Genomic DNA, 23,418 nt, shown 5'->3' on the forward strand with positions numbered 1-23,418 from the left:
GCTCGTCGTCCCACCCCCACCCATGGCCAGGCGGGTGCCGCCCCCCGACTTTGCCCGGCCTGGCCCTGACTAAAGGGGACCTGAAGTCAGAGGGATGTATTTATTTTTCAACAATACCGGTTGCCTGGCTGCCCTGCTGATCTTTCTAGCTGCAGTAGTCTGAATACCACACTTGAAACAAGCATGCAGCTAATCCAGGCAGACTTCAAGTGGACCTGAACTCTTGCACAGGACAGAAGGGAAATGGAGAGAAATCCACCCCGTATGTATTTAGAGTGTTTAGTCTAATTCCCCCTGATCTGTGACTAAACTGTAATTTGATCTCTCAGCTGTCAGCCTTGGCAGAGCAGATAATTTGTAAACACAGGATGTTAACCCTATGTCTGCTTCCATGAAAGCAGGAAGTAGACACACCGCAGATTTATTGCAGGATTTGTATCAGCTATAACAAAGAAATGTTTTTCTGTAAAGGTCATTATGCTGTTGCTTATCTTTTGGAGCAGAGAGGAGGTTCTGAGTTCAGGTCCGCTTTCAGTCAGAAACATCTGATCGGCATGCTTGTTCAGGATCTATGGCTAAAAATTTTAAAGTGCCCATAGATCAGGCGATTTATAGGCAGATCGACCATAAGATAGAGCTCTTCAGAATCGCCTGCCCATACACAGCAGACTGATTTCCCATAGATTTCAACCTTGCGGCACCACCTCCCTGGCCGCCCCCAAGTAATTTTTTTTTTAGAATTGCTCACAATGTGCTATAACAGGGGTCTCAAACTCAATTTACCTGGGGGGCCGCAGGAGGCAAAGTCAGGATGAGGCTGCATAAGGAATTTCACAATCACGGCGCATCGCCGGCTCTGCCGCCCCTCTCACTCTTCCTTCACAGAGGGGGACGGGGAGAGGCAGCGATTGACGTCAAGAGGGGCAGAGCTGAAGCTGAAAGCTCTGCCCCTTCCAGGAAATGCCGGCAGGTTGCACCCCGTGCGATTCTGCAGCCCTCGTTTAGCGGCGGGGATGCGGCGGATTACTTGGGAGCACTGAAGCGAATTATAAGGAAGCTTTTGCCGGCGAGGGCCATAAAATATTGTATCGAGGGCTGCAAATGGCCCGTGGGCCACGAGTTTGAGACCCCTGTGCTATAATAATAAAACAGACCAATAACGATAGATGTGACAGCCGTTCTCTCTCTCCCACCTCATATCAGCTCCAACAACCGCTCTGCCTCATATCCGCTCTGACAGTCACTCTGCCTCTCCCCGTCTCACATCAGCTACGGCAGTCACGCTGCCTCTCCCCGTCTCACATCAGCTACGGCAGTCACGCTGCTTCTCCCCGTCTCACATCAGCTCTGCCTCTACCCACCTCATATCAGCTGCAGCAGCCGCTCTGCCTCTCCCCGCCTCACATCAGCTCCGACAGTCACCCTGCATTTCCCCGCCTCACATCAGCACCAGCAGTAGTTCTGCCTCTCCCCACCTAATATCAGCTGCAGCAGCCACTCTGCCTCTCCCCACCTTCCCCACCTTACATCAGCTCCGGCAGTCACCCTGCCTCTCCCTTCACATCAGCTCTGGCAGTCACTCTGCCTCTCCCCGTCCTATATCAGCTCCAACATCAGCTCTGCCTCTATCCATCTCACATCAGCTCCGGCAGTCACCCTGCCTATCCCCACCTCACATCAGCTCCGGCAGTCACTTTGCCTCTCCCCACCTCATGTTAGCTCCGGCAGTCGCTCTGCCTCTCCCCTCCCCATATCAGCTCTGACAGCCTCTCTACCTCTTCCCGCCACATATCAGCTCTGACAGCCGCTCTTCCTCTCCCCACCATCTATCAGCTCTAACAGCCACTCTACCTCTCTCTGACACATATCAGCTCCAACTGCCGTTCTGCCACTCCACACTTCACATCAGCTGCCAGCGGCATGGAGTGCAGATCAGACATTAATTGGTTAATTAATACTTGGCATAGAGGGGTGCCCCCAGGCTCACTCACCAGTCTCTGCATGCTCTTCACATGGGTGGGACTGATAGACAGGGCCTCTTCATACCACCGTTTGGCCTCATCGATGTTCCCGCGTAGCTCTGACACCTGACCTCTCATGTACAGCACATTGTGCGACATCGGGAACAGGTTGGCTGCCTCCTGGATGCAAGCTGTGGCCTCCGATGGCTTTCCGATACCGATGTACACCTCCGCTGTGAGGAAAGACAGAGGTATCATTATTACTAGGGTTTGATTTATAGCGCCATGATCTTCCAATTACTATATCCAGTATATAGGAAGCCTATAACACCAGTGTGACCATGCCGACCATGTCCGACAACATACACAGCAGTTCTAATAAACAGGAAGAAAGCCCTGACCGTGTGAGCTGAAAATCTTTAGACCGTGACCTATTACAACTGCAATGACGGGTACACACAATGCAGTTTCCCATCTGATCGATGGGAAATCTGACAGGAAGTTGCATCGTGTGTACATGTCCAAGGTGCTCCCGATCAGTAACAGGATCGATTTTCCTGTGATAACTTCGGAAAATCGATCCGGATATTGAACGGGAGTAGATCGGACATGATGGAAATAATCGTCCGATTCCCGTCGATCGGACAGAAAATAGTATCGTGTGTACCCAGCATTACCAGCGATCCAGTATTGAATTTAATCAAAAAAAAAAAAAGGAAAAAGAAATACAGCCTGCACTACTTTTCTGCACAGCGTATGCAATTTCACACAGAAGCACTGGCTACAGTATAAAAAACTGCATGAGTTTAAAACGCACACAAAACACTTGCAGAGAATCATTTGCCAATAATTTCAAGTTGATGCAAAGTTAATGCTGATTCTATGGACATTTATACAGCTTGCAAATGGACTAATCAAATGTCCATCCCAGCATATCATTCATACATACAGTACTGTATATCTATATTATTATTGATTTATAAAGTACAAACATCTATCCTACTTAAATAGGAGCTGTCATACTATCTCAGAAAAAAACCCACATATATAAGTAGATGAATACTTGCTCTACTTACATAACATGTGTATTGCACTGTCCACGTTTTGATTTTAGTGATTTTTCTACAGTGAAAACCCTTCTAAGCATTTCCCATGTTAACTGTGGCTATTTTTAAGCCAACCCCGATGTAATTTCCTCCCTTACTCTCCTCTGCGTGATTGTGTATGCATTGCCCGCCCTTCACTATAGTAAGTGCATTGTCTCAGCATGAGGAATATTGGCCAATCAGAGAGGAACAGAGGTGTGGGAGGGGGAAACAGGAGGGATATAGGCTTCAGCCAATCAGGCTGCATTAGTTAAGTCTGAGGGGAAAGTAGAAAAGCAAAAAAGGACAACCCAGCATGCCCTGCTACATCCTATTTGTGTACCAAAATTTGTGAGCACCAAATAAGAGACAGGTAAACTGAGGAATGATCATTTATCAACAGGAAAAGTAATAGTGATTTTAACTTTTGGATTGCCTGGTTAGCATCCTTATTACTTGTTTACCAGATACAAAGAAAGAATTGATTTTAAGCCCCGACAGTTACACTTTAATAAAATGTCTGGTTTCTGCATCCAGGCGAGTGTGCACCACCTCACTGCGCAAGGCCATGCGGTGTGTTCGTGGGCATCCGGTGCAGGTAGCAGCGGAGGTGTGCAGGTGGCAAGCGTGCATGTCACTGTTCAGCGCCTGTTACGCAACTGTCTAAAAATCACACACATACACAGTAAAACCCCCATTATCCAGAACTCAGTGAACAAGACATCTCAAGCAACCAGAAAAAGAAATCCTGGCCTTGCAGGATGTATAAATCTACTTTTACACTTCTTTATACAGTAATGAACCTCTGTTATAGCAAGTTAAGTCTGTCCTTTATCTTAATTTGTTTTTAATTACTGCAGTTCAAATTTCAACATTAAAGTAGACCTGAACTCTTGCACAGGACTGAAGAAACTCATAGAGAAATGCACCCTGTATGTATTTAGAGAGTTAAGCCAGTCTAATTCTCCCTCATCTGTGTCTAATCGCAAACTGTAATCTGATCTCCCCCCTGCGTCACATGACTGACTATGGCAGATAAGGCCATTTAAAAGCACAGGAGGTTTCCATGAATGAGGAAGTAGAAACAGTGCAGATTTATTTTAGGGTTTGTATCAGCTGTAACAAAGAAATGTTTTTGTTTACAGGTTATTATGCTGTTGCATAGCTTTTAGAGCAAAGTGGACGTTCTGAGTTCAGATCCGCTTTACAGTTCATGGTGAGTATACAGTGTCGGGTATAGTACTGTTTCATTGTGGCCTATTTTTAACATTGACTCTCAAGCAACCAGAAACTACACTTATCCAGCATCAGCCGATCCCTAGTGATACCGAATAATGGTGTGGGTGGGTGTGGGTTTTTGTTACACATACATGCGCAAGCACACCCGCACACACCTATATATACACACACACACAAGGACTGATATTACTACAATATACAGATGTAAATAAAAAGTTTTGAGCGTCAGTCAGCATGGCAGCTCTGCAATCCCCTGCCAGTATGGCCTAATCACCAGAGCTGCTGCCGGGAGGCCCGTCCAGCAATGCAGCGGGCGATAGCCGTGTTCAGATCGATGAGCCGGTGTTTCAGTGATACCCCTGCCGGCTCTGTGACCTCACTCCGCTGTTATCTAGTAATGTTATCGAGCTTGGAGGTCGCATGAATAATACAAAGCGGCTAAGTCCCAGTAAGGGGATCTCTGCCTGTTCGGAATGACTGATCTTATCTCGTTACGTACATCGGCCTGTGCTGAAATCAGGGCGTCCGGATCAGCCTGACCTACCGCAACCCTACAGGCGGCAACAGGAATTACCGGCTACCTCCACTCAAAACTGGCCATTCAAGGTGCACTGCATGCTGGGTAACTGACCTAGATAAAGGTACCGCCTGTCTCTGCACACCTCTGCACACCATACGCGTACGAGAGGTATTGGCCCAGGAGACTTGGGCGCAGGATACAGCCTGTATAGCTGATCCTGCTCCTGCACAAATTCCCATTGATTTTAAATACTATCCCCCTCCAGGCCGCCATGGATAGTGGGGGAATGAAATAGTTATAGTGTTTTATAAGTAACTGACGGTGCCAAAGTTACTCACTGCTGCGCCCAAATCTCCTGCACTGGAATGGCAGTGTTCGCACCATACCTCTGCTGGATGCCCCCATCTCTTATGCTAGATCCACATCATAGAATTTTTTGGCAGATTTACCTGCCAAATCGATTATTTCCAGCACGTCCGATCTGAGAATCGATCCATTTTTGTGGTGCTTTATAAATACAATAAATACATTTTTTGAGCGATTTTCTGACTGATTTCTATTCGTTTGTACGGAAATCGGTCAGAAAATGGCTAAAATAATAATAATAATAATAATAATAAAAAAAAAAAAAATCGATTCTCAGATCGGACATGCTAGAAATAATCGATTTGGTAAATCTGCCAAAAAATTGTAAGGTGTGGATCCAGCATAACGGACTCCAATAATGACATCTCTGCACAATTTAGTTCCCTGCCCGGCACAGCTGCTGCACCCATTACCAAGAGCTCCCCCTACTGGAGTCTGTTATCACTCCAGGGCCCTTGCTGTGCAGATCTGCTGACCCTACTGGATTCTTATGTTACAGAGAGAGCTGGAACTGAGGGGTAGACGTCCCGCAGTCAGGACCCCTGCTCTGACTCTACTCCACTCCATGTGGATTTACTTTAAAGTGGACCTGAACTCAGAACTTCCTCTCTGCTCTAAAAGATGAGCAACATCATAATAACCTTTAAAGAAATTCATTTCTTTGTTACAGCTGATACAAATGCTGCAATAAATCTGCAAGATGTCTACTTCCAGCATTCATGGAAGCAGACATAGGGTTAACATGCTTTGTTTAAAGATTTGTTGCTTTGCCGTGGCAGAGGAGATTCCTGAGCTGGCACAGCTGAGAGCTCAAATTACAGTAGTGATTAGTCACAGATGGTGGGGGCATTATTATTATTATTTGTTTACCAAGCACCAACATATTCCATGAATTAGACAGGCTAAACTCTCTAAACACATACAGGGTGCATTTCTCTCTGTTTCCCTTCTGTCCTGCGCAGGAGTTCAGGTCCATTTTAAGTGAAAATTCTGAAATTTATCACGTGTTTAATATCTTTAGACCTGTCAGGTGCAGCTCTGCCGAATGTTCGTGTACTGAGAGTTCTAAAGCCAGTATAAAACCATAGCCAGCCTCCCAGAATGCTCTGGTGAGGAAAATTCAGGACAATAAACTGCCTAGGATAAGCATCACTGGGAGGGCGGGGTTACATTCCAATATGCAGCAGTATGTAGATATAGGGAGGGTTTCTGATGCTGAAATCAGGATACTTACCATAAAACTGCATATCCTAAATCATTTACTGCATTCTGCTTTATGTAACTACAGGGCCTCTTTAATGAAAATAGAGTAGCTCTTTAAGCCCATGGCATCCTCCCCGTGGAGTTCCATAGGAGGCCTCTGTGTTCAGAGAAATATGTATGTCCAGATCACTGCAGTGTTGGCCAGGCTCAGTAAGAAGTACACACACAAGGTGTCCTCTCTGGTGCAGACTGCCGTGCCTGCTCTCCAGTGTGCTCTCCGGTGCAGACTGTCACGCCTGCTCTCCGGTGTGCTCTCCGGTGCAGACTGTCGCGCCTGCTCTCCGGTGTGCTCTCCGGTGCAGACTGTCGCGCCTGCTCTCCGGTGTGCTCTCCGGTGCAGACTGTCGCGCCTGCTCTCCGGTGTGCTCTCCGGTGAAGACTGTCGCGCCTGCTCTCCGGTGTGCTCTCCGGTGCAGACTGTCGCGCCTGCTCTCCGGTGTGCTCTCCGGTGCAGACTGTCGCGCCTGCTCTCCAGTGTGCTCTCCGGTGCAGACTGTCGCGCCTGCTCTCCAGTGTGCTCTCCGGTGCAGACTGTCGCGCCTGCTCTCCAGTGTGCTCTCCGGTGCAGACTGTCGCGCCTGCTCTCCAGTGTGCTCTCCGGTGCAGACTGTCGCGCCTGCTCTCCAGTGTGCTCTCCGGTGCAGACTGTCGCGCCTGCTCTCCAGTGTGCTCTCCGGTGCAGACTGTCGCGCCTGCTCTCCAGTGTGCTCTCCGGTGCAGACTGCCGCGCCTGCTCTCCAGTGTGCTCTCCGGTGCAGACTGCCGCGCTTGCTGTCCGGTGCAGACTGTCACGCCTGCTCTCCAGTGTGCTCTCCGGTGCAGACTGTCACGCCTGCTCTCCGGTGCAGACTGCTGTGCCTGCTCTCCAGTGTGCTCTCCGGTGCAGACTGTCGCGCCTGCTCTCCGGTGCAGACTGTCGCGCCTGCTCTCCGGTGCAGACTGCCGCGCCTGCTCTCCGGTGCAGACTGCCGCGCCTGCTCTCCGGTGCAGACTGCCGCGCCTGCTCTCCGGTGCAGACTGCCGCGCCTGCTCTCCGGTGCAGACTGCCGCGCCTGCTCTCCGGTGCAGACTGCCGCGCCTGCTCTCCGGTGCAGACTGCCGCGCCTGCTCTCCGGTGCAGACTGCCGCGCCTGCTCTCCGGTGCAGACTGCGGTGTCTGCTCTATGGTGCTGACTGCGGTACTTGCTCTCCGGTGTCTGCTTTCCGGTGCCAGCTGCGGCGCCTGCTCTGCGGTGCTGACTGCGGTGTCTGAAAGGGATCCGTCCCTGAAGGGGTTACTCCTCACTCGGTAATCGGATGGTGGAGGCGCTAAGAATAGCTCACAGTTTTGACTAGGAAAGGTGCTAATGCGAGAACTGTAATCAGGGCCAGAACCGGCAGGCATTAGCCACCCACATGAAAGCAATTTTTAGCGTCCCGCTTCGAGAGCGCATTAACAGGTCCTGCCACCTCTGGAGGCCCTGGCCGAAGTTCCACCCCCCCCCCCCCCCCCCCCGTTGCAGCCTCGTCGCGGGCCTCCTCCGCATCCACGCAGGGGCAAAACTCTAAACTCTGCTATAAATATCACAAGTGGAAAACCATCAGCTTCTGAATGTTACTTTTTGGAGATTCCAAGGAGAAAAATAAACTGAGAGAAAAAAAACAGGAAAGTTGTGTGGTGGGGAAGGTAAGGCATCAGTAAGGGGTTAGTTAGGGTTAGGCATCGGTGGCGGTAGGGAGGTCAGTTAGGGTTAGGCATCGGTGGTGGTAGGGAGGTCAGTTAGGGTTAGGCATCGGTGGTGGTAGGGAGGTCAGTTAGGGTTAGGCATCGGTGGTGGTAGGGAGGTCAGTTAGGGTTAGGCATCGGTGGTGGTAGGGAGGTCAGTTAGGGTTAGGCATCGGTGGTGGTAGGGAGGTCAGTTAGGGTTAGGCATCGGTGGTGGTAGGGAGGTCAGTTAGGGTTAGGCATCGGTGGTGGTAGGGAGGTCAGTTAGGGTTAGGCATCGGTGGTGGTAGGGAGGTCAGTTAGGGTTAGGCATCGGTGGTGGTAGGGAGGTCAGTTAGGGTTAGGCATCGGTGGTGGTAGGGAGGTCAGTTAGGGTTAGGCATCGGTGGTGGTAGGGAGGTCAGTTAGGGTTAGGCATCGGTGGTGGTAGGGAGGTCAGTTAGGGTTAGGCATCAGTGGTGGTGGGGAGGAGTCAGAGTTAGGCATCGGTGGTGGTGGTTGTGGGGGGGGGGGGGGGGGAGGGTTGGTTAGGGATTGGTGGTGGTAGAGGGGTCAGTTAGGGTTAGGCATTGGTGGTGGTAGGGGGTCAGTTAGGGTTAGGCATCGATGATAGGGGGGTCAGTTAGGGTTAGGCATCAGTGGTGGTAGGGGGGTCAGTTAGGGTTAGGCATCGGTGGTGGTAGGGAGGTCAGTTAGGGTTAGGCATCGGTGGTGGTAGGGAGGTCAGTTAGGGTTAGGCATCGATGGTGGTAGGGAGATCAGCTAGGGTTAGAGATCGGTGGTGGTAGGGAGGTCAATTAGGGTTAGGCATCAGTGGTGGTAGGGGGGTCAGTTAGGGTTAGGCATCAGTGGTGGTAGGGGGGGTCAGTTAGGGTTAGAGTTAGGCAGGGAACACACTTGTCTTTCAGTTTTCTGCGCGCGGTTTCCTGCATACTTTTTCTGCACACCAAGTGTGTCTCTATACAGGAAAACGTGCGCGGTTTTTCATAGCAGCTGATGTAATTGATACAAAAAACTGACAAAATGTGCAGAGTCATGATGTAGAATGTCAGTTTTTTTTCCGCGCGAACAAAATATTAAGTGTGTACTAGCCCATTGATTAACATGAGTTCTCAGTTTTTCTGTGCAGAAAACGCGTACGAAAACAGTCAAGTGTGTTCCCTGCCTCAGAGAGTTAGGCATCGGTAGGGGGTCCGTTAGGATTAGGCTTCGGTAATGGGGGAGAGAGGAGTCAGTTAGGGTTAAGCATCGGTGGTTGGGGGAAGTCAGTCAAGGTTAGGCAGCAGTGGGGTCGGTTAGGGTTAGGCAGCAGTGGGGTCGGTTAGGGTTAGGCAGCAGTGGGGTCGGTTAGGGTTAGGCATCGGTGGTGGTGGGGATCAGTTAGAGTTAGGAATAGGTGGTGGTGGGAGGGGAGTCAGTTAGGGATCGGTATAATCAGGATCGGAATCAGCACTCAGAGTAGAAGATCAGTCATTTTACTGGTATTCTACTAGCGGTTTTCTCCGACGGGCAAATTTCCTCGGCACCCATTTTGCACGTATGCTTAGTTTGGGGCCGCTGCGATTGATCCTGACTGGTGTGATTCAGCACAGTGCCATCTGTTTGATCGTTAGCTCTTGGGCGCAGGAAATTATTGCTATGGTGTATGTTTTAGCCGGCCCCGGTGGCAGCAGTGATGCGATCCCGCTGTAATTCCATCATACTGGTGTGAAACCTCGATGAGAGGTAGAGAGGACGGGAGGTCAACGGGTGCTAAAGAGTTTGCGGTTGTAATTTCAGATGCCCGAGGAGCTTTCTGATCATTGTTTCCAAAGAGGTCTCTGTCACCGAAACACGGTCAGCTGCAGGCTGATATTCCATCTATGGAAACTGCAGAAGACGACGCCAAAGCCAGCAGGAAGGACGCCGCAAGCACGCCCGGCTCAAAGGGAAGCCGGTGACATAATCAACCGCAAGCCTGTGACATTATCAGCTGCTCTATGTGACATCACTAATAGCAAGCCTGTGACATCATCAGTCTCAATTCTTGCTCCACATGTAAGGAAAGCCTGTGACATCAGCTGCTTTGTGTGACCACACCAACCGCAATTCTAGCTCCTCGGACATCATAAGCTACTCTGAGTGACATAACCGACCGCAAGTCTTGCTCCACATGCAAGAAAAGCTGGTGACATCATCAGCTGCTCTGTGTGACATCACCAGCCACAATTCTAGCTCCTGTGACATCATCAGCTGCTCTGCGTGACATCACCAACCGCAATTCATGCTCCACATGCAAGGAAAAAGCCAGTGACAATAAAAGCTGCTCTGCATGACATCACCAACTGCAACTCTTGTACCACATAGAAGGAAAGTCTGTGACATCATCAGCTGCTCTGTGTGACATCACCTGTATCTAACCAATAGGATGCCCTGGGTAAGACTCCACACACCTAGTGGCGGGGCTTACTGAGCGCGCTCTAAAGTCTCCAACACACATGTGAGAGGGTTGTTGGGCGCCGGTCTGCATTGCGAGAAATCCAAACTGCAGAATCATTGTGGCTAAACGCCCATAGTTCTTCTTACTCCTCCCTCTCTTTTGCCCCAATCCCCTCCCCCCCATAGCAACAGAATGTGTCACTGGCCTCTAGGCTACAAACATGTCATAAAGTGGATCTGAACTCTTGCACAAGACAGAAGGAAAACAGAGAGAAATGCACCCCGTATGTATTGACTTTAGCCTGTCTAATTTCCCCTCAACTGTGCACTGTAATTTGATCTCTCAGCTGTGTCAGCTCAGGAATCTCATCTGGCATGGCAGAGCAGCTAATTTGTAAACACAAGATGTTAACAATAGGTCTGCTTCCATGAAAGCTGAAAGTAGACACACTGCAGATTTATTGCAGGATTTTTATCAGCTGTAACAAATAAATGTTTTTTTTCTTTAAAAGGTTAGTATACTGTTTGGGTCATTTAGAGCAGAGAGAACGTTCTAAGTTCAGGTCTGCTGTAACAGAACTCAGAGAACCTTCAGTAGTGAGTGAAGGCAGAAGGGTTTCTGAGCTTTGTGCAGCCATCAGAAGCCTTTGATCTGACTTGTAATCTGCCCAGGCCGTGCTAAGCGCTGAATGAGGGCAAATGGGGGGCAGTTATAAATGACGAGGCTGGAGGTATCCGAGTAGCATAAATTCCACTATGTGTGCGCCCCACTAAGGGGCTGCCTTTTATTCTGTCCCCATGGTGTGCACTGGAGCAGACTTTTGTTGCCAAGTGTAGCCACTAACGATACAGCGCTGATCCTTCCTGTGATCAATACTCCATTTTAATGGCTAGCTGCTCCCAGGTTAACATTTGGCATGCAAACATGAGGTTAGGGTTGTGCCCAGTCCACATTGCACCCCTTCCTCCATTTTAATGGCTAGCTGTTAGGGTCCCTTCTGACAGGATGACTTCATCGCGGTGGAAGGGTCTAGTACAAATTCCTTTGCATGCAAATTGTTTTGGAAGCGAACATCCTCCGTTAGGTGTGTAGCACCTGTCTCAGCTGTAACAAGTGCAGTTGTGTCTTTAAAGGACAACTGTAGTGAGAGGTATAAGGAGGCTGCCATATTGATTTTCTTTTAAGCAATACTAGGTGCCTGGCTATCCTGTTGACCCTCTGTCTCTAAAGCTTCATCTACAAGGTGCTATTTTCCATCAGATCGACCAGTGATCTGATAAGAAATTGCATTGTGTGTAGATGTACAAATTGTTTCAGATCAATTTTGCATTGATAGGTACCCAAAATCTATTGCAATCTGATTGGACCAGTTGGAAATGATCTAACAGATGCGTCTAATAGATCCGATCTGATAGGAAATTGTACCGTGTGGATGAGGCGTAATACTTTTAGCCCTAGACTGCTTAATCCCCCCCTCTCGGGTGCACATGATCGGTTAGGGAGCGGAAACGGCAGGCAGCGTAAATCCTATGCAGCAGATCAGTTGTTTCAGACGTTATGGTCAGATCTGACAAGATTAGCTGCAGGCTTGTTTCTGGTGTGATCTGCAGATAGCTCAGCAGGGCTGCCAAGTAACTGGTATTGCTTAAAAGAAAATCAATATGGCAGCCTCCATATACCCCTCAGTACAGTTCTCCTTTAAGAGGACTTGCAGCTCTATGCAGACCAGTGTCAGTCGGCTGCAGCTTGGTTTAGATGTGCTGCCATTCCTCTCTACTGTGCACAAAACTATAAGTTCTATGTTTCTACTATGATCGGAAACAATTGTTTGGGACCATTGATAAATGAAAATCGAACCAATTTGATCAGATTGGCGGGATTGACCTGAAAATTGCATCGTTTTCATTAACCTTTTGGGGACCGGCTGCCTAACCCTCCTTAAGAACCCAGCCATTTTACATGCGGGGGGGCATTTGGAGGTGTCAGGCAGCCAGATCCCCAGTATAGTTAGCTAGGCATGGTGTGCCCCCTGTAGCCAGCAGCCTTTACTCACCTCCCAGGCTCCAGCCATGAGCAGCCCCCTCTGCACTTGCAGGCATCCTCACTCGCACTAACGTTAAGTTCCGGGTCGCGGCTTGATGACGTCATCAAGCTGGGACCCGACACGTCAGAGAGCGAGGATGCCGGCCAGAGCGGAGGGGAGCGACGATCACTGGGGGAACGTCAGGTAGGTGAGAGGATCGTTTTCTACCCCCCCCCCCCCTCTAACAGTTATCACTACGATACACCGGCAATTGTAGTGGTCACGTGATCAGGAGCCAATCGCGACGGCTCTCTCGGTGTGCAGGATTGCGTTGTGAGCGGAAACGGCAGGCGGCGTAAATCCTACGCTGCATCAGGCTAGGGCAGCCACAAGTGTGGCGTAGGATTTACATGCAGTGGTGCCCAAAAGGTTAATCTGAACTGATTGGTTAGGAGATTTTATTCCGTTAGTGGTCCCAAACAATCATACGAATGATCATACAAACGATTGGAAATTAACAATTGGCAAATTGTATTGTTAGTGGCCGCCTTTAGGCTCACATGTAGTACTTCCAAGAGCGACTGCACAGACACGCATCCCAACACATAAGCTAAAGTGAACCCGAGGTGAGTGTGATATGGACGATGTCATATCTATTTCTTTTTAAACAATACCAGTTGCCTGGCAGCCCTGCTGATCTATTTGGATGCAGTGGTGTCTGAATAACACCAGAAACAAGCGTGCAGCTAATCTTGTCAGATCTAACAATAATGTCAGAAACACCTGATATGCTGCATGCTTGTTCAGGGTCTATGGCTACAAGTATTAAAGGCGAGAGGATCAGCAGAACAGACAGGCAACTGGTATTGCATAAAAGGAAATATGGCAGCTGCCATATCGCTCTCACCTCGGGTTCACTTTAAGAATTTGGCTTACAGCCGGATACCACTTGCGCTCCAGAGGGGTTTGTGCCTCGTTTTTTGCATTAGTGCATTCCTGCTGTGACCAAGCTAATCTGACCCTTCACTCGTCTGCTGCCTCCCCTGACCTAGGACCCTCGAATGCTCCCTTGTCTACCATTTACAACTATCTGCTGCTGTTTGCCCTGGCCTATTGGCTAGTATCGACTTTACCATCTACCAGATATCTGTGTCTGTACCAGCTGCCAGTCCTGTGCTGCCTTTTCTGTCTCATGCTTGGAACACACCATACAACTTCCTGTCAGGTCGACGGGTCAAAACAATAATTTCTGAAATGTCCAATCTGCTCCCCATCGAGAACGGGATCGATATTCAGCTCATTACTGCACAAAATTGATCTTGAGCGGAAGCAGATTGGACATGATTGGTGCACTACATCTTGCCATTGCGGCGCTAGTCTACTGTAGGGGACGCAGCAGGAAACCTCATAGGGAAATTCAGCTAATGTGATTGGGTGGACAACATCCTCTTGAACTGCTGGTTTCCAATAGGTTGTAGTAAACTATGCACACACTATACGGCCAATCGCAACATTTGTGCTGTAGAGGGTGCTGTGATTGGAGGTTTCCTATGAGGTTTCCTGCTGGGTCCCCTATAGTTGAGTAGCTCCATATCATCACCATACATGGTAAAGCTATGATACTATATTGAATGACATCAAATAGAATGAGCTGGCCCCACTTACCTGCGTGCAGCCAGATCTGCGCCAGCGTCATCCAGGGGTGCAGCGGGCCTTGCTTTGGGGCGCTGCTCTGCAGAGATGAGGCCACCTCAGATAACGCCTGTTCCACACGGGAGGCCGCGATGGAGGTGGCATGGACCGAACCTGAAACAGATGCCATTATAGAGATTAAAAGGTTAATTACCGGCACCAACCAAGCCAGTGCAGCCAGCCAGAGATTTGTGCTCTGTTAGAAGCCATTTTCTCTGCATGTGGCAGACACTCCCCCTTGTGTGCAAGACGTGCAAAGGCCAAATCGAGGCATGACGGGCATTCAGCGCAACAGCAGGGCGCAGGGCCCACACACATGGCACAATAAGCAGTCCGGTGATGTTAGACATGTGACATAAGCAGACCAATTGTGTTTTTAGGAAATGAAACCTCAGAATTGAACAAAGACAAAATCTGGCGGCAATCAGGATGATTTCTGGATATAACGGTACAGAAAACGTGTTCCATGGATCAGATGTTTGCTTTGTTCAATCTTGAATTAAATTGGGCTTTAGAAACCAAATACTGACCCCAGTAGAAATGGCCTCAATTCACTAAACTTAACTCTCTGTCTTTAATAACTCTTCTGAGCTGTTTTACAGTTATCACTATGGTGATTTAATTGTGATAACTGTAAAACAGCTCAGAAGAGTTAAGCTTAGTGAATTGAGGGCAATGATTGGTCCGGGGCCAGGACCGACAGTCTCCTGCAAGCCCCCCTCTCCTCTCATAACATCCACAAGAATATTCTGAGAGTTTGTTCTTTCTCAGTACATGCAAATACATACTAACCTTACAAAATTGTACCAATAAGCGGCTGTACGGACCCCAATCAATGAATACCAGCCACCAGGGCTGCTGCTGTTAGAAGTGTTGAACTGAGGCTTCTGTCTCGGTTTAAAAAAAACAAACCAAAAAAACAAAAAACAAACCAAAAAACCAGGACCTGAATACAAAGTGATATTACACTTTCATTATAAAACGGATATAACATATGAGATGGTAAGAAAACCTATCTCGTAGAGCAGAAGAGCAGACAGGCGCGACTGAGGACGGCGAGGGACGCATCGGTGCTCATGTGGCTGGAGGAAGTCCCAGGTAAGTATCAAATCTTTATATACACCTGTCATCTCGGGTACAAAATAACGAATGAAAATAATGTAATAAATAAAATCGCTTTTTTTATTTTTTCAATATCCAATTATAAAATATTGTAAAACCTTTCCTCACTCTGATTTACATTCTGACATTTATCACAGGTGGCGACATCTTTAGTCCTGGTAGGTGCAGCACTGCGGAATGTTTGTTTCTGAAAGCTCCAAAGCCAGTGAAAATAACATCTGTATCCCAGAATGCTAACTACAGCTCTCATTTTTAACTGTTGTGCATTTCTCCTGTACCATCTCATCACTAGCGATTGTCAATGAGATGCTGATTATGCAGAATTTATGCAAATTTGATGCAGCTTGGAAACAGACCAATCAAACGTAACAGGTGTGCAGAGCTGAGAAACATCTCATCACTTGAGTTCCTGAGAGGTAGATACATCCAGAAGGGGAGACGCTGGGCAGAGCAGGGAACTGAAGGCTGCAGAGATTCCCTGAGAGACAAGAATTCAGCAGGGCGAGGGGAGCCTCTGGTAATGAGTGAGGAGGGTAGAAGCCGGGCACCAGAGGTCGGAGTAACTGCGTCCCCTGGCCTGGCCCAGAAGCAGTCTGGTTTGATAAATGTGGCTGTTATTAGGTAAATGTCAGACAGGCAGAGATGAATAATGATTTCCTGCTGAAGAACAAATGGGAAATGTTTAGTTTCAGCCATAAAAGGCAGCTTATTAAATCAGCCAATTCCAGCTGCAGCCAACTTGCCCGGAACAAGCCATTTGGGAACTAACAGGGGCTTGTGGGTCAGGCTGGGTCCCGTCTACCCCCCCTCGTACACACGTCTGATTATTCCAAACGACCGGTCGTTCGGACGTCAAATCGGGCGTGTGTACAAACAGTCGTTCAGCTAATAACGCTGGTTTTGCCGATTCCGCTTGGCGGATCGTTTGTACACACGCCCGATTTGACGTCCAAACGGCCGGTCGTTTGGAAAAATCAGACGTGTGTATGTACCTTTATATGGCATCGGCCAGGAGTTAAAGGGTTAATTCAGTGGTTTAGGACAAAGCTGACGCATCACAAAATGTGACCATTCCACTGGTACAAAGGGGAAATCTCATCCACTGCCAGAATAACTCTGCCTTACCCCCAAACTGGCAACAAATTCTGAACTGATGCATCTGGAAATGAGTCCACCTATGAGTAGGTGGACTAGTCCAAAACCTGACAGATCTGATAGATCTTCACTACCTACTTTAATGGTGCCCATACATAAGATGTATGGGCAGATCGACCAAGAGACCGATCAGATTCGATCATATTGAGATCTGAGAGCGATCTGTTGGCTGCCCATACATTGCAGGCAGATTCTCGATCAATTTCACCATGTAATCTCTTGGGAATCGGCCTTGCAACGCCGTATCTACCCCCTCTCCAGCCTGATGCTGCGCCCCCTAATGGTCACTACACTGTACACTACCTATCTTCGGCTGCCTCCAGGCTGGATCCTTTGCCCATGACACGGAGTAACGCGGACGCGTGTGTGACGTCACAAACGCGCCCCCGTGTACGCCGCGTGGGGCATGTGTATGGACGAAGGACAGATCCCGAAGCCAAGGGTGGACGTGGACAGGTAATATATAGTGCATTGGGCACCAGGAGGCACATTGAAAGGGAGGACAGCACCCGGTGTTCTAGTGTGCTCGCCCCGATATCACTCGCAGGTCCCGCCGCGCACCTGACTAACTACGATAGCCCGACATCTTGCAGCATGTCCGACCGATTAATGCGACCAATATCTGCCCAAAATTGGTTGTGCCGCCGGTCATGCATGCATTTGTCAGCACTGATTTTGATTCGATTACAATAATCAAATCGGATAATCGATCGGCTATCAAGTCGCCTGATGTATGGCCAGCTTTAGCAACAGCGACACAGGAAAAAATAAATAAATATATAACTCATTTTACTCTGGGAGAAATGTACATTTATATGTCTGTATTTTAAATGTTACACTTTTTCATGGTCGTTGTCCTTCAAGGCCTGGCTCACAACACGGCGATTCAACATCGAATACATCTTGAGGGATGCGGTAAGGTATAGGTTTTCCATTTCTGTTGACCCATCTGTTTAAATGTATTTGTTGCAATGAGTTATCGGCCTGTTCAACGGACTGGAAACAGAATGGAGATTACAGTTCTCAGATATCAGGAGATTACAGCAGCCTGCTTGCCAAGGTGAAATACTGTCTGATGGACGGTCGGAACATAAATAAACAGGTCTGCTGCTCAATTGCTGAATAAGTATTGCCAGTTCTTGTCTGTCTGTCTTCCTCCTTGTGACGTCCAAGATGGCGTCAAACAGGAAGTTATTGACAGGAACTTCATCATGTGTGTTTTTATCAGAAAAAAGGACAAAAAAAACGCCATGTTCCCCTAGACTTTCGCTACGGCAGTTTCTGTCCGATAAAATGGAACCATTTGGGTTCACCTGTTGCACTAACACAGTGGCCAGGAACATACACCTTACAGAGGAACTGTAGAGAAAATAACATCATGAATTAACTACTTGAGGATTGCAGTGTTAAACCCCCCTAGTGACCAGGCCATTTTTTTCGCTAAATTGGCCACTGCAGCTTTAAGGGCTCGCTGCAGGGCCGTACAACTCAGCACACAAGTGATTCCCCCCCCTTTTCTCCCCTGTTGGTGCAGTCTGATCGCTCCCCCAGTGTTTATTTTTTTATATAAATATTTGTTACTTTTTAATTTTTTTTTGTAAATTTCCCTATTTAACTCCCTCCCTTCTTCTCCCCAGCCAGCCAATAGCGGCGATCGGCTGTCATAGACTTCAGCCTATGACAACCGATCGCTCTCCTGTGTCCCAGGGGAACAGACGTGACACACGGCTGTCCCCAGTACAGCGCTGCCTTAGATCGCAGCGATGTCCTATGCTACTAGACAGCAGTTTCGCCGTCTAACAGTCTCAGAGCGGCGATCGCCGCTGAAAGACTGAAGGTGGAGCGGAGCTCCGCCTACCAAGCGGAGATGCGTGCGCCGATCTCCAGCAAAGTCTAGCCCCAGGACTTGACGCCAATTGGCATTAGGCGGTCCTGAGGCTGCCGCCGCGACCACGCCCATTGGCATGACACGGTCATTAAGTAGTTAAACAATTTTTCTTTTTTTTTTAATACAATATTTATTTATAAATTATTTAGTCAATGTTTGCCCATTGTAAAATCTTTCCTCTCCCTGATTCACATTTTAAAATTTATCACAGGTGGCGACATCTCTAGTCCTGTCTGGTTCAACTCTGTGGGATAGTTGTTTAACGAAAGTTCCAAAGCCAGTACAAAATATACCTGATCTCCCAGAATGCTCTGGGGGGAGAATTCTACATAGCTAAACAGTCTAGGGCTGTGACATAACTGGGAGGGCTATATATCCATATACAGTAATAGATATAGGAAGTGTTTCTGATGTTAAAACCAGGAAAATTACTGTAAAAGTGGGTATCCTGAATAATTTACCTCATTCTACTATAAGTCACCACAGGGCCTCTTTAAAATGAATGCATATGACCCACTGCTGCATTTGATTGGTCCATATACAATTTGCATGGACTGAATGATTAGCATCTCGCTACTGAAACGTGAGTGATTGGCTGTGTAACTGCAGCTCTTGGCGTGCCCACCTGCCAGAATAACAGTCTTATTCTTTTTAAAATACGAGGAGGACAGGTTTGCAACAGACAGTTTTACATATTTTCATACATTTTTTTTTTTTAATTGCACTTTTCTCAGTTTCTCTCCTAAAGCACAGAACGTTGTGCGGCATCCCCCAATCTGATTGGCTGACATGTGTTTGCTCTACTGAATAAAGCTGCGAGTTAAATGGGAACATTGACGCTGGCGTGTTGGGTGGAAGAACAGCTGGTCCTTATTTCCACCCGATCTGTGAGAAATGCTTGGAATTCAGGCTCATCTGAAAGTGGTTGACACTTCCTCATTCCATCCCTTGTATGATGATTTCCTGTATGACTGCCCTACCATCCCCCCCCTCCCCCCAAAGGCATGAGAAAAGCAAACGTCACTCTGGGAGCCTCAAAACATCGGCTGCGTACAGAAGAACTTGATGAATGAGGCATTCAGTCAACCATCATCAATGCAGAAGAAGGAAGAAGCACAGCCAACCGACGACAGACGAGGCAGGAAATGGTTAGATTTTATCACCCAAATCATAAAGTCTTGTTTCCATTGTACTGGTCCAAGCCCAATCCTATTTAGCCATATCAATCCCCTGCCATGTACTGATGAGGCCCAAAAGTCCGAAACAGGCTGTCTACATGTGGCTGTGTAATATTTAAAGCTATAGGATTGCTATACACCAGCGGTTCTGGATGCTAGCCTGGCTTAAAGGGGTGAAAAGAGATAATTTGCATATTCAGTAGTGGTGCATTGTGGGTAAGCACAAATGTTCACTTATAGCTGAATTGTTGCAAGTTTCCTTCTGTTTTAAGAAGTACAATTTCACCAAGCATTGTTTCCATAGGTGTGTTCTGTTATCCTAGACACTGGTGACACATCTGTCATTCAGAGCACCCATACTATTTAGGGTTAAGTTTTATACTGGATATTCTTCGTACAGCGGCCAAAGTATCGATAGAATGTGACAACCTCTTATTTTGTGTTAATAAACAAACGTATTGTATTTTGTTTCCTTACCTTGTTTCCGATCCTTTCGGTCAGCAACAGCTCATTGTGACCAACATACAGTATCAAAATAATAGCAAAACTTGTCCGAAAGGGGAGCGGATGCCCAGATCCAGGTTCCTGATTGGTCACTCTGAAACACTGCTCCACGCTTGCACCTATGTTGCGACACTACTTGTTCTAGTTTTGATAAATCAGCCCCATGTTTTTTTGGGTAGCCTAAAGCCTCATCTACACGCGTAGATGAGGCTGCGATCTGGCGGATCGCCTCTTCCGCGAACCCGTGCGTTCCCGCCGCGTGTGCGCCGCATACGATTCCCCGCTCGTCCCCGCTTATCTTCCGCTCGATTCCCTGTCATTGTCCCCTCGCGGGGAGCGAGCAGGGAAATGGCGGTGGGGATATCCGTCCTGTCGGATCTTATCAATCGAGCCGCATCAGCGACTCAATTGATAAGGAGCATCGCGGCCGCATCTACGTGTGTAGATGCGGCTTTAAGGTGGCCACACAGCATATTATTATTATTTTTTAGTATTTATACAGCGCCGACATATTACGCAGCGCTGTACAGTGTATATATATATATATATATATATATATATATATATATATATATATATATATATATATATATATATATATATATATATTTTGTCACTAACTGTCCCTCAAAGGAGCTCACAATCTAATCCCTACCATTGCCATATGTCTATATTATGTAGTGTAAGTACTGTAGTCTAGGGCCAATTTTTTTTAGGGGGAGCCAATTAACTTATCTGTATGTTTTTGGAATGTGGAAGGAAACCGGAGTGCCCGGAGGAAAGCCACGCAGACACGGAGAGAACATACAAACTCTTTGCAGATAGTGCCCTGGCTGGGATTCGAACCAGGGACCCAGCGCTGCAAGGCGAGAGAGCTAACCACTACGCCACCGTGCTGCCTACAATTAAAAGATACAGTTTTATGCTAATTCGATCATTACGATCGGTTGTTCCGAAAAATCGAAAGCTTTTCTTTTTTCATTCATTCATTCAAGAAATCTGATCGAACTTCCCTTGTTTATTCAATAAAAGAAGAAGATCAGGAGTGTTGGATTTTTTTGATCAATTTTTTATCAAAATTGTATGGTGTGTGGTAGATAATCAATTGCTTGATGTACAGACCCAAGCAATTTTTTCTGAGTTGTCAATAATTTCTTTCATAATTGGGGAAAAAATTGAACATATGTGTGTGGTACGTTGGTCAGATTTTTGAAATGTTACAATCAGTCAGATAAAATGGATTGCAGTTGTAGCATTGAAAAGATATAAAAAAATAAATTGTATGGTGTGTGGTCACCTTTAGGGTCCTTTTATACTATATCAGTTACTGTCAGTTGTAACTGTAAGTAGTATAACTGGTGTGCAGCCTAAGTGAAGGTAATGTCCATGTTTCCCTAAATAGGCCTCTTTCACACTTAACACTGAAAATCTAAAGCTTTTTCACAATGCAAAACTACGGAAAAAAAACACATTTAAACGCAACACAGAGTGTAAAAGGACCCTCACTATATCACTGAGTTTTATTTTAAAATGAAAAAGGATCACATGGGTCATAACAGACCATAACAAGGGCTGGAGGTATGTGGGGGTGATAAGAATTTATTCAGCACAAGCAGAACAAAAAGTGGTTTCAGAAATGGCAGAGGTCACATGGCCCTTCAGTTTCAGGACACCTGTTTGGTCAAATTTGGTAATAGAATTTTTTTGAGGGGAGGCAGTCCTGTGGTTAGTAAATCCAGGAAAGCAATGTAGTAAAATTAAAGGACAACTGAAGTGAGAAGGATACGGAGGCTGACATATTTATTTCCTTTTAAACAATACCAGTTGCCTGGTAGTCCTGCTGGTCTATTTGGCTGCAGTAGTGTCTGAATCACAACCCTGAAACAAGCATGCAGCTAATCTTGTCAGATGTGACCATAATGCCAGAAACATCTGATCTGCTGCATGCTTGATCAGGGACTATGGCTAAAAGTATTACAGGCAGAGGATCAGCAGGACTGCCAGGCAACAGGTATTGCTTGAAAGGAGATAAATATGGCAGCCTCCACATACCTCTCACTTCAGGTGTGCTTTAAATGTAAATTTCGCCAAAGCTGAAAGCCTTTTCCTTTCATCAATACTTACTATGGTCTGATATGCCCCACGTGTCAGTTGCAAACTCCTCCCAGATTTTTGTAAAAAAACAAACAAACAAACAAACCCCTATGCAGACGTGCTGCCTGACATTTTATCTACAGCCCAGGAGAATGCTAGTGAATCAGGTCTACAGTATTTTAAACAGTCATAAGCTGGTAATAAAAAAAAAAAAAAAAAAAAGCAGGCAACCAATGACATTGCAGCTTTATGGAACTACAAATCCCAGCATGCCACACACTGGATAGTGCAGATTCAGGACAGTCGGAGGCCTACCTGTTGCTTCAGCCCAATACAGAACATGAAAAATGCAAAATCCACAGCAACATAAGCAGAGTGACCAAGAGAAAAGCACACTAGACAGAATTGTTCCCGCAGTATCGGTTACAATGCACCACACACAGCAGATAGTGACACACATGCTGGGAACGCATCACACCTCCCATGCAGACCAATGCAGCGGCGGTCCCTGGGCATGCTCACATGAGTGATCCTAGCCTCTGCGCAGTGTGTGCTGCATGCAGCTTATCTGCAGCCTGATCCCCGCCCACCACGCATGTGCCAGGAGGCGGAGCAATCCTTGGTCTGGCCTAGGCAGAGATGAGGGTGGACAGCAGGGTGAGACACACCGCAAGTCTCTATTAAAGGGGAACTCCACCCTTATGGCTGGGGGATTCTTAAGTTAACCCCAGAAACGTAAATTGAGCGTATGAAAAAATGCATAATCGGGGGATAATGTATCCACAGCTACACCCTGGAGAAAAAAGGAAATCCTTCCCTATTGCTCTTCCAAGCCTCACTATTGGCCCTTTAAACCCCTCATTTATCCTCTTGGAGGTTACATGGTGAAGGGGGTGGGGTTGGGTCAGCCAATCAGTGGGTCGTAGCTTTTGGCCAATTTTTTAAGCAAAAAGTGTGTATATATCTGCATGCATATACTGTGTGTGGAGCAGAAGACGTGATCTGTGCATGAAAAGGATGGAAAGATGATATTGGGAGCAGATAAAACCGTTAAACGGCAACTGAAACGAGAGGGGTATGGAGGCTGCCATATTTATTTCCTTTTAAGCAATACCAGTTGCCTGGCTATCTGGCTGATCCTCTGCCTCTAAAACTTTTAGCCATAGACCCTGAACAAGCATGCATCAGATCAGGTGTTTCTGAC

The 23,418-nt window shown here is 47.3% G+C and overlaps 1 protein-coding gene across 4 annotated transcripts in view; it reads right to left on the reverse strand.

Moving 5' to 3' along the window:
- TTC7B (tetratricopeptide repeat domain 7B) overlaps positions 1 to 23,418 on the reverse strand; it is a 215,793-nt gene that overhangs the window by 4,190 nt on the left and 188,185 nt on the right. For all 4 annotated transcript variants that reach the window (XM_068254574.1, XM_068254575.1, XM_068254576.1 and 1 more), the window contains 2 exons: positions 14,247 to 14,387; positions 1,992 to 2,194 (listed from right to left, as the gene is read on the reverse strand). In XM_068254574.1, coding sequence (XP_068110675.1) covers positions 1,992 to 2,194; positions 14,247 to 14,387 — 344 coding nt within the window. The remainder of the gene's footprint in view (positions 1 to 1,991; positions 2,195 to 14,246; positions 14,388 to 23,418) is intronic.

Source organism: Hyperolius riggenbachi, chromosome 9 (assembly GCF_040937935.1).
Source record: "Hyperolius riggenbachi isolate aHypRig1 chromosome 9, aHypRig1.pri, whole genome shotgun sequence".
In the NCBI taxonomy this organism is placed as follows: Eukaryota; Metazoa; Chordata; class Amphibia; order Anura; family Hyperoliidae; genus Hyperolius; species Hyperolius riggenbachi.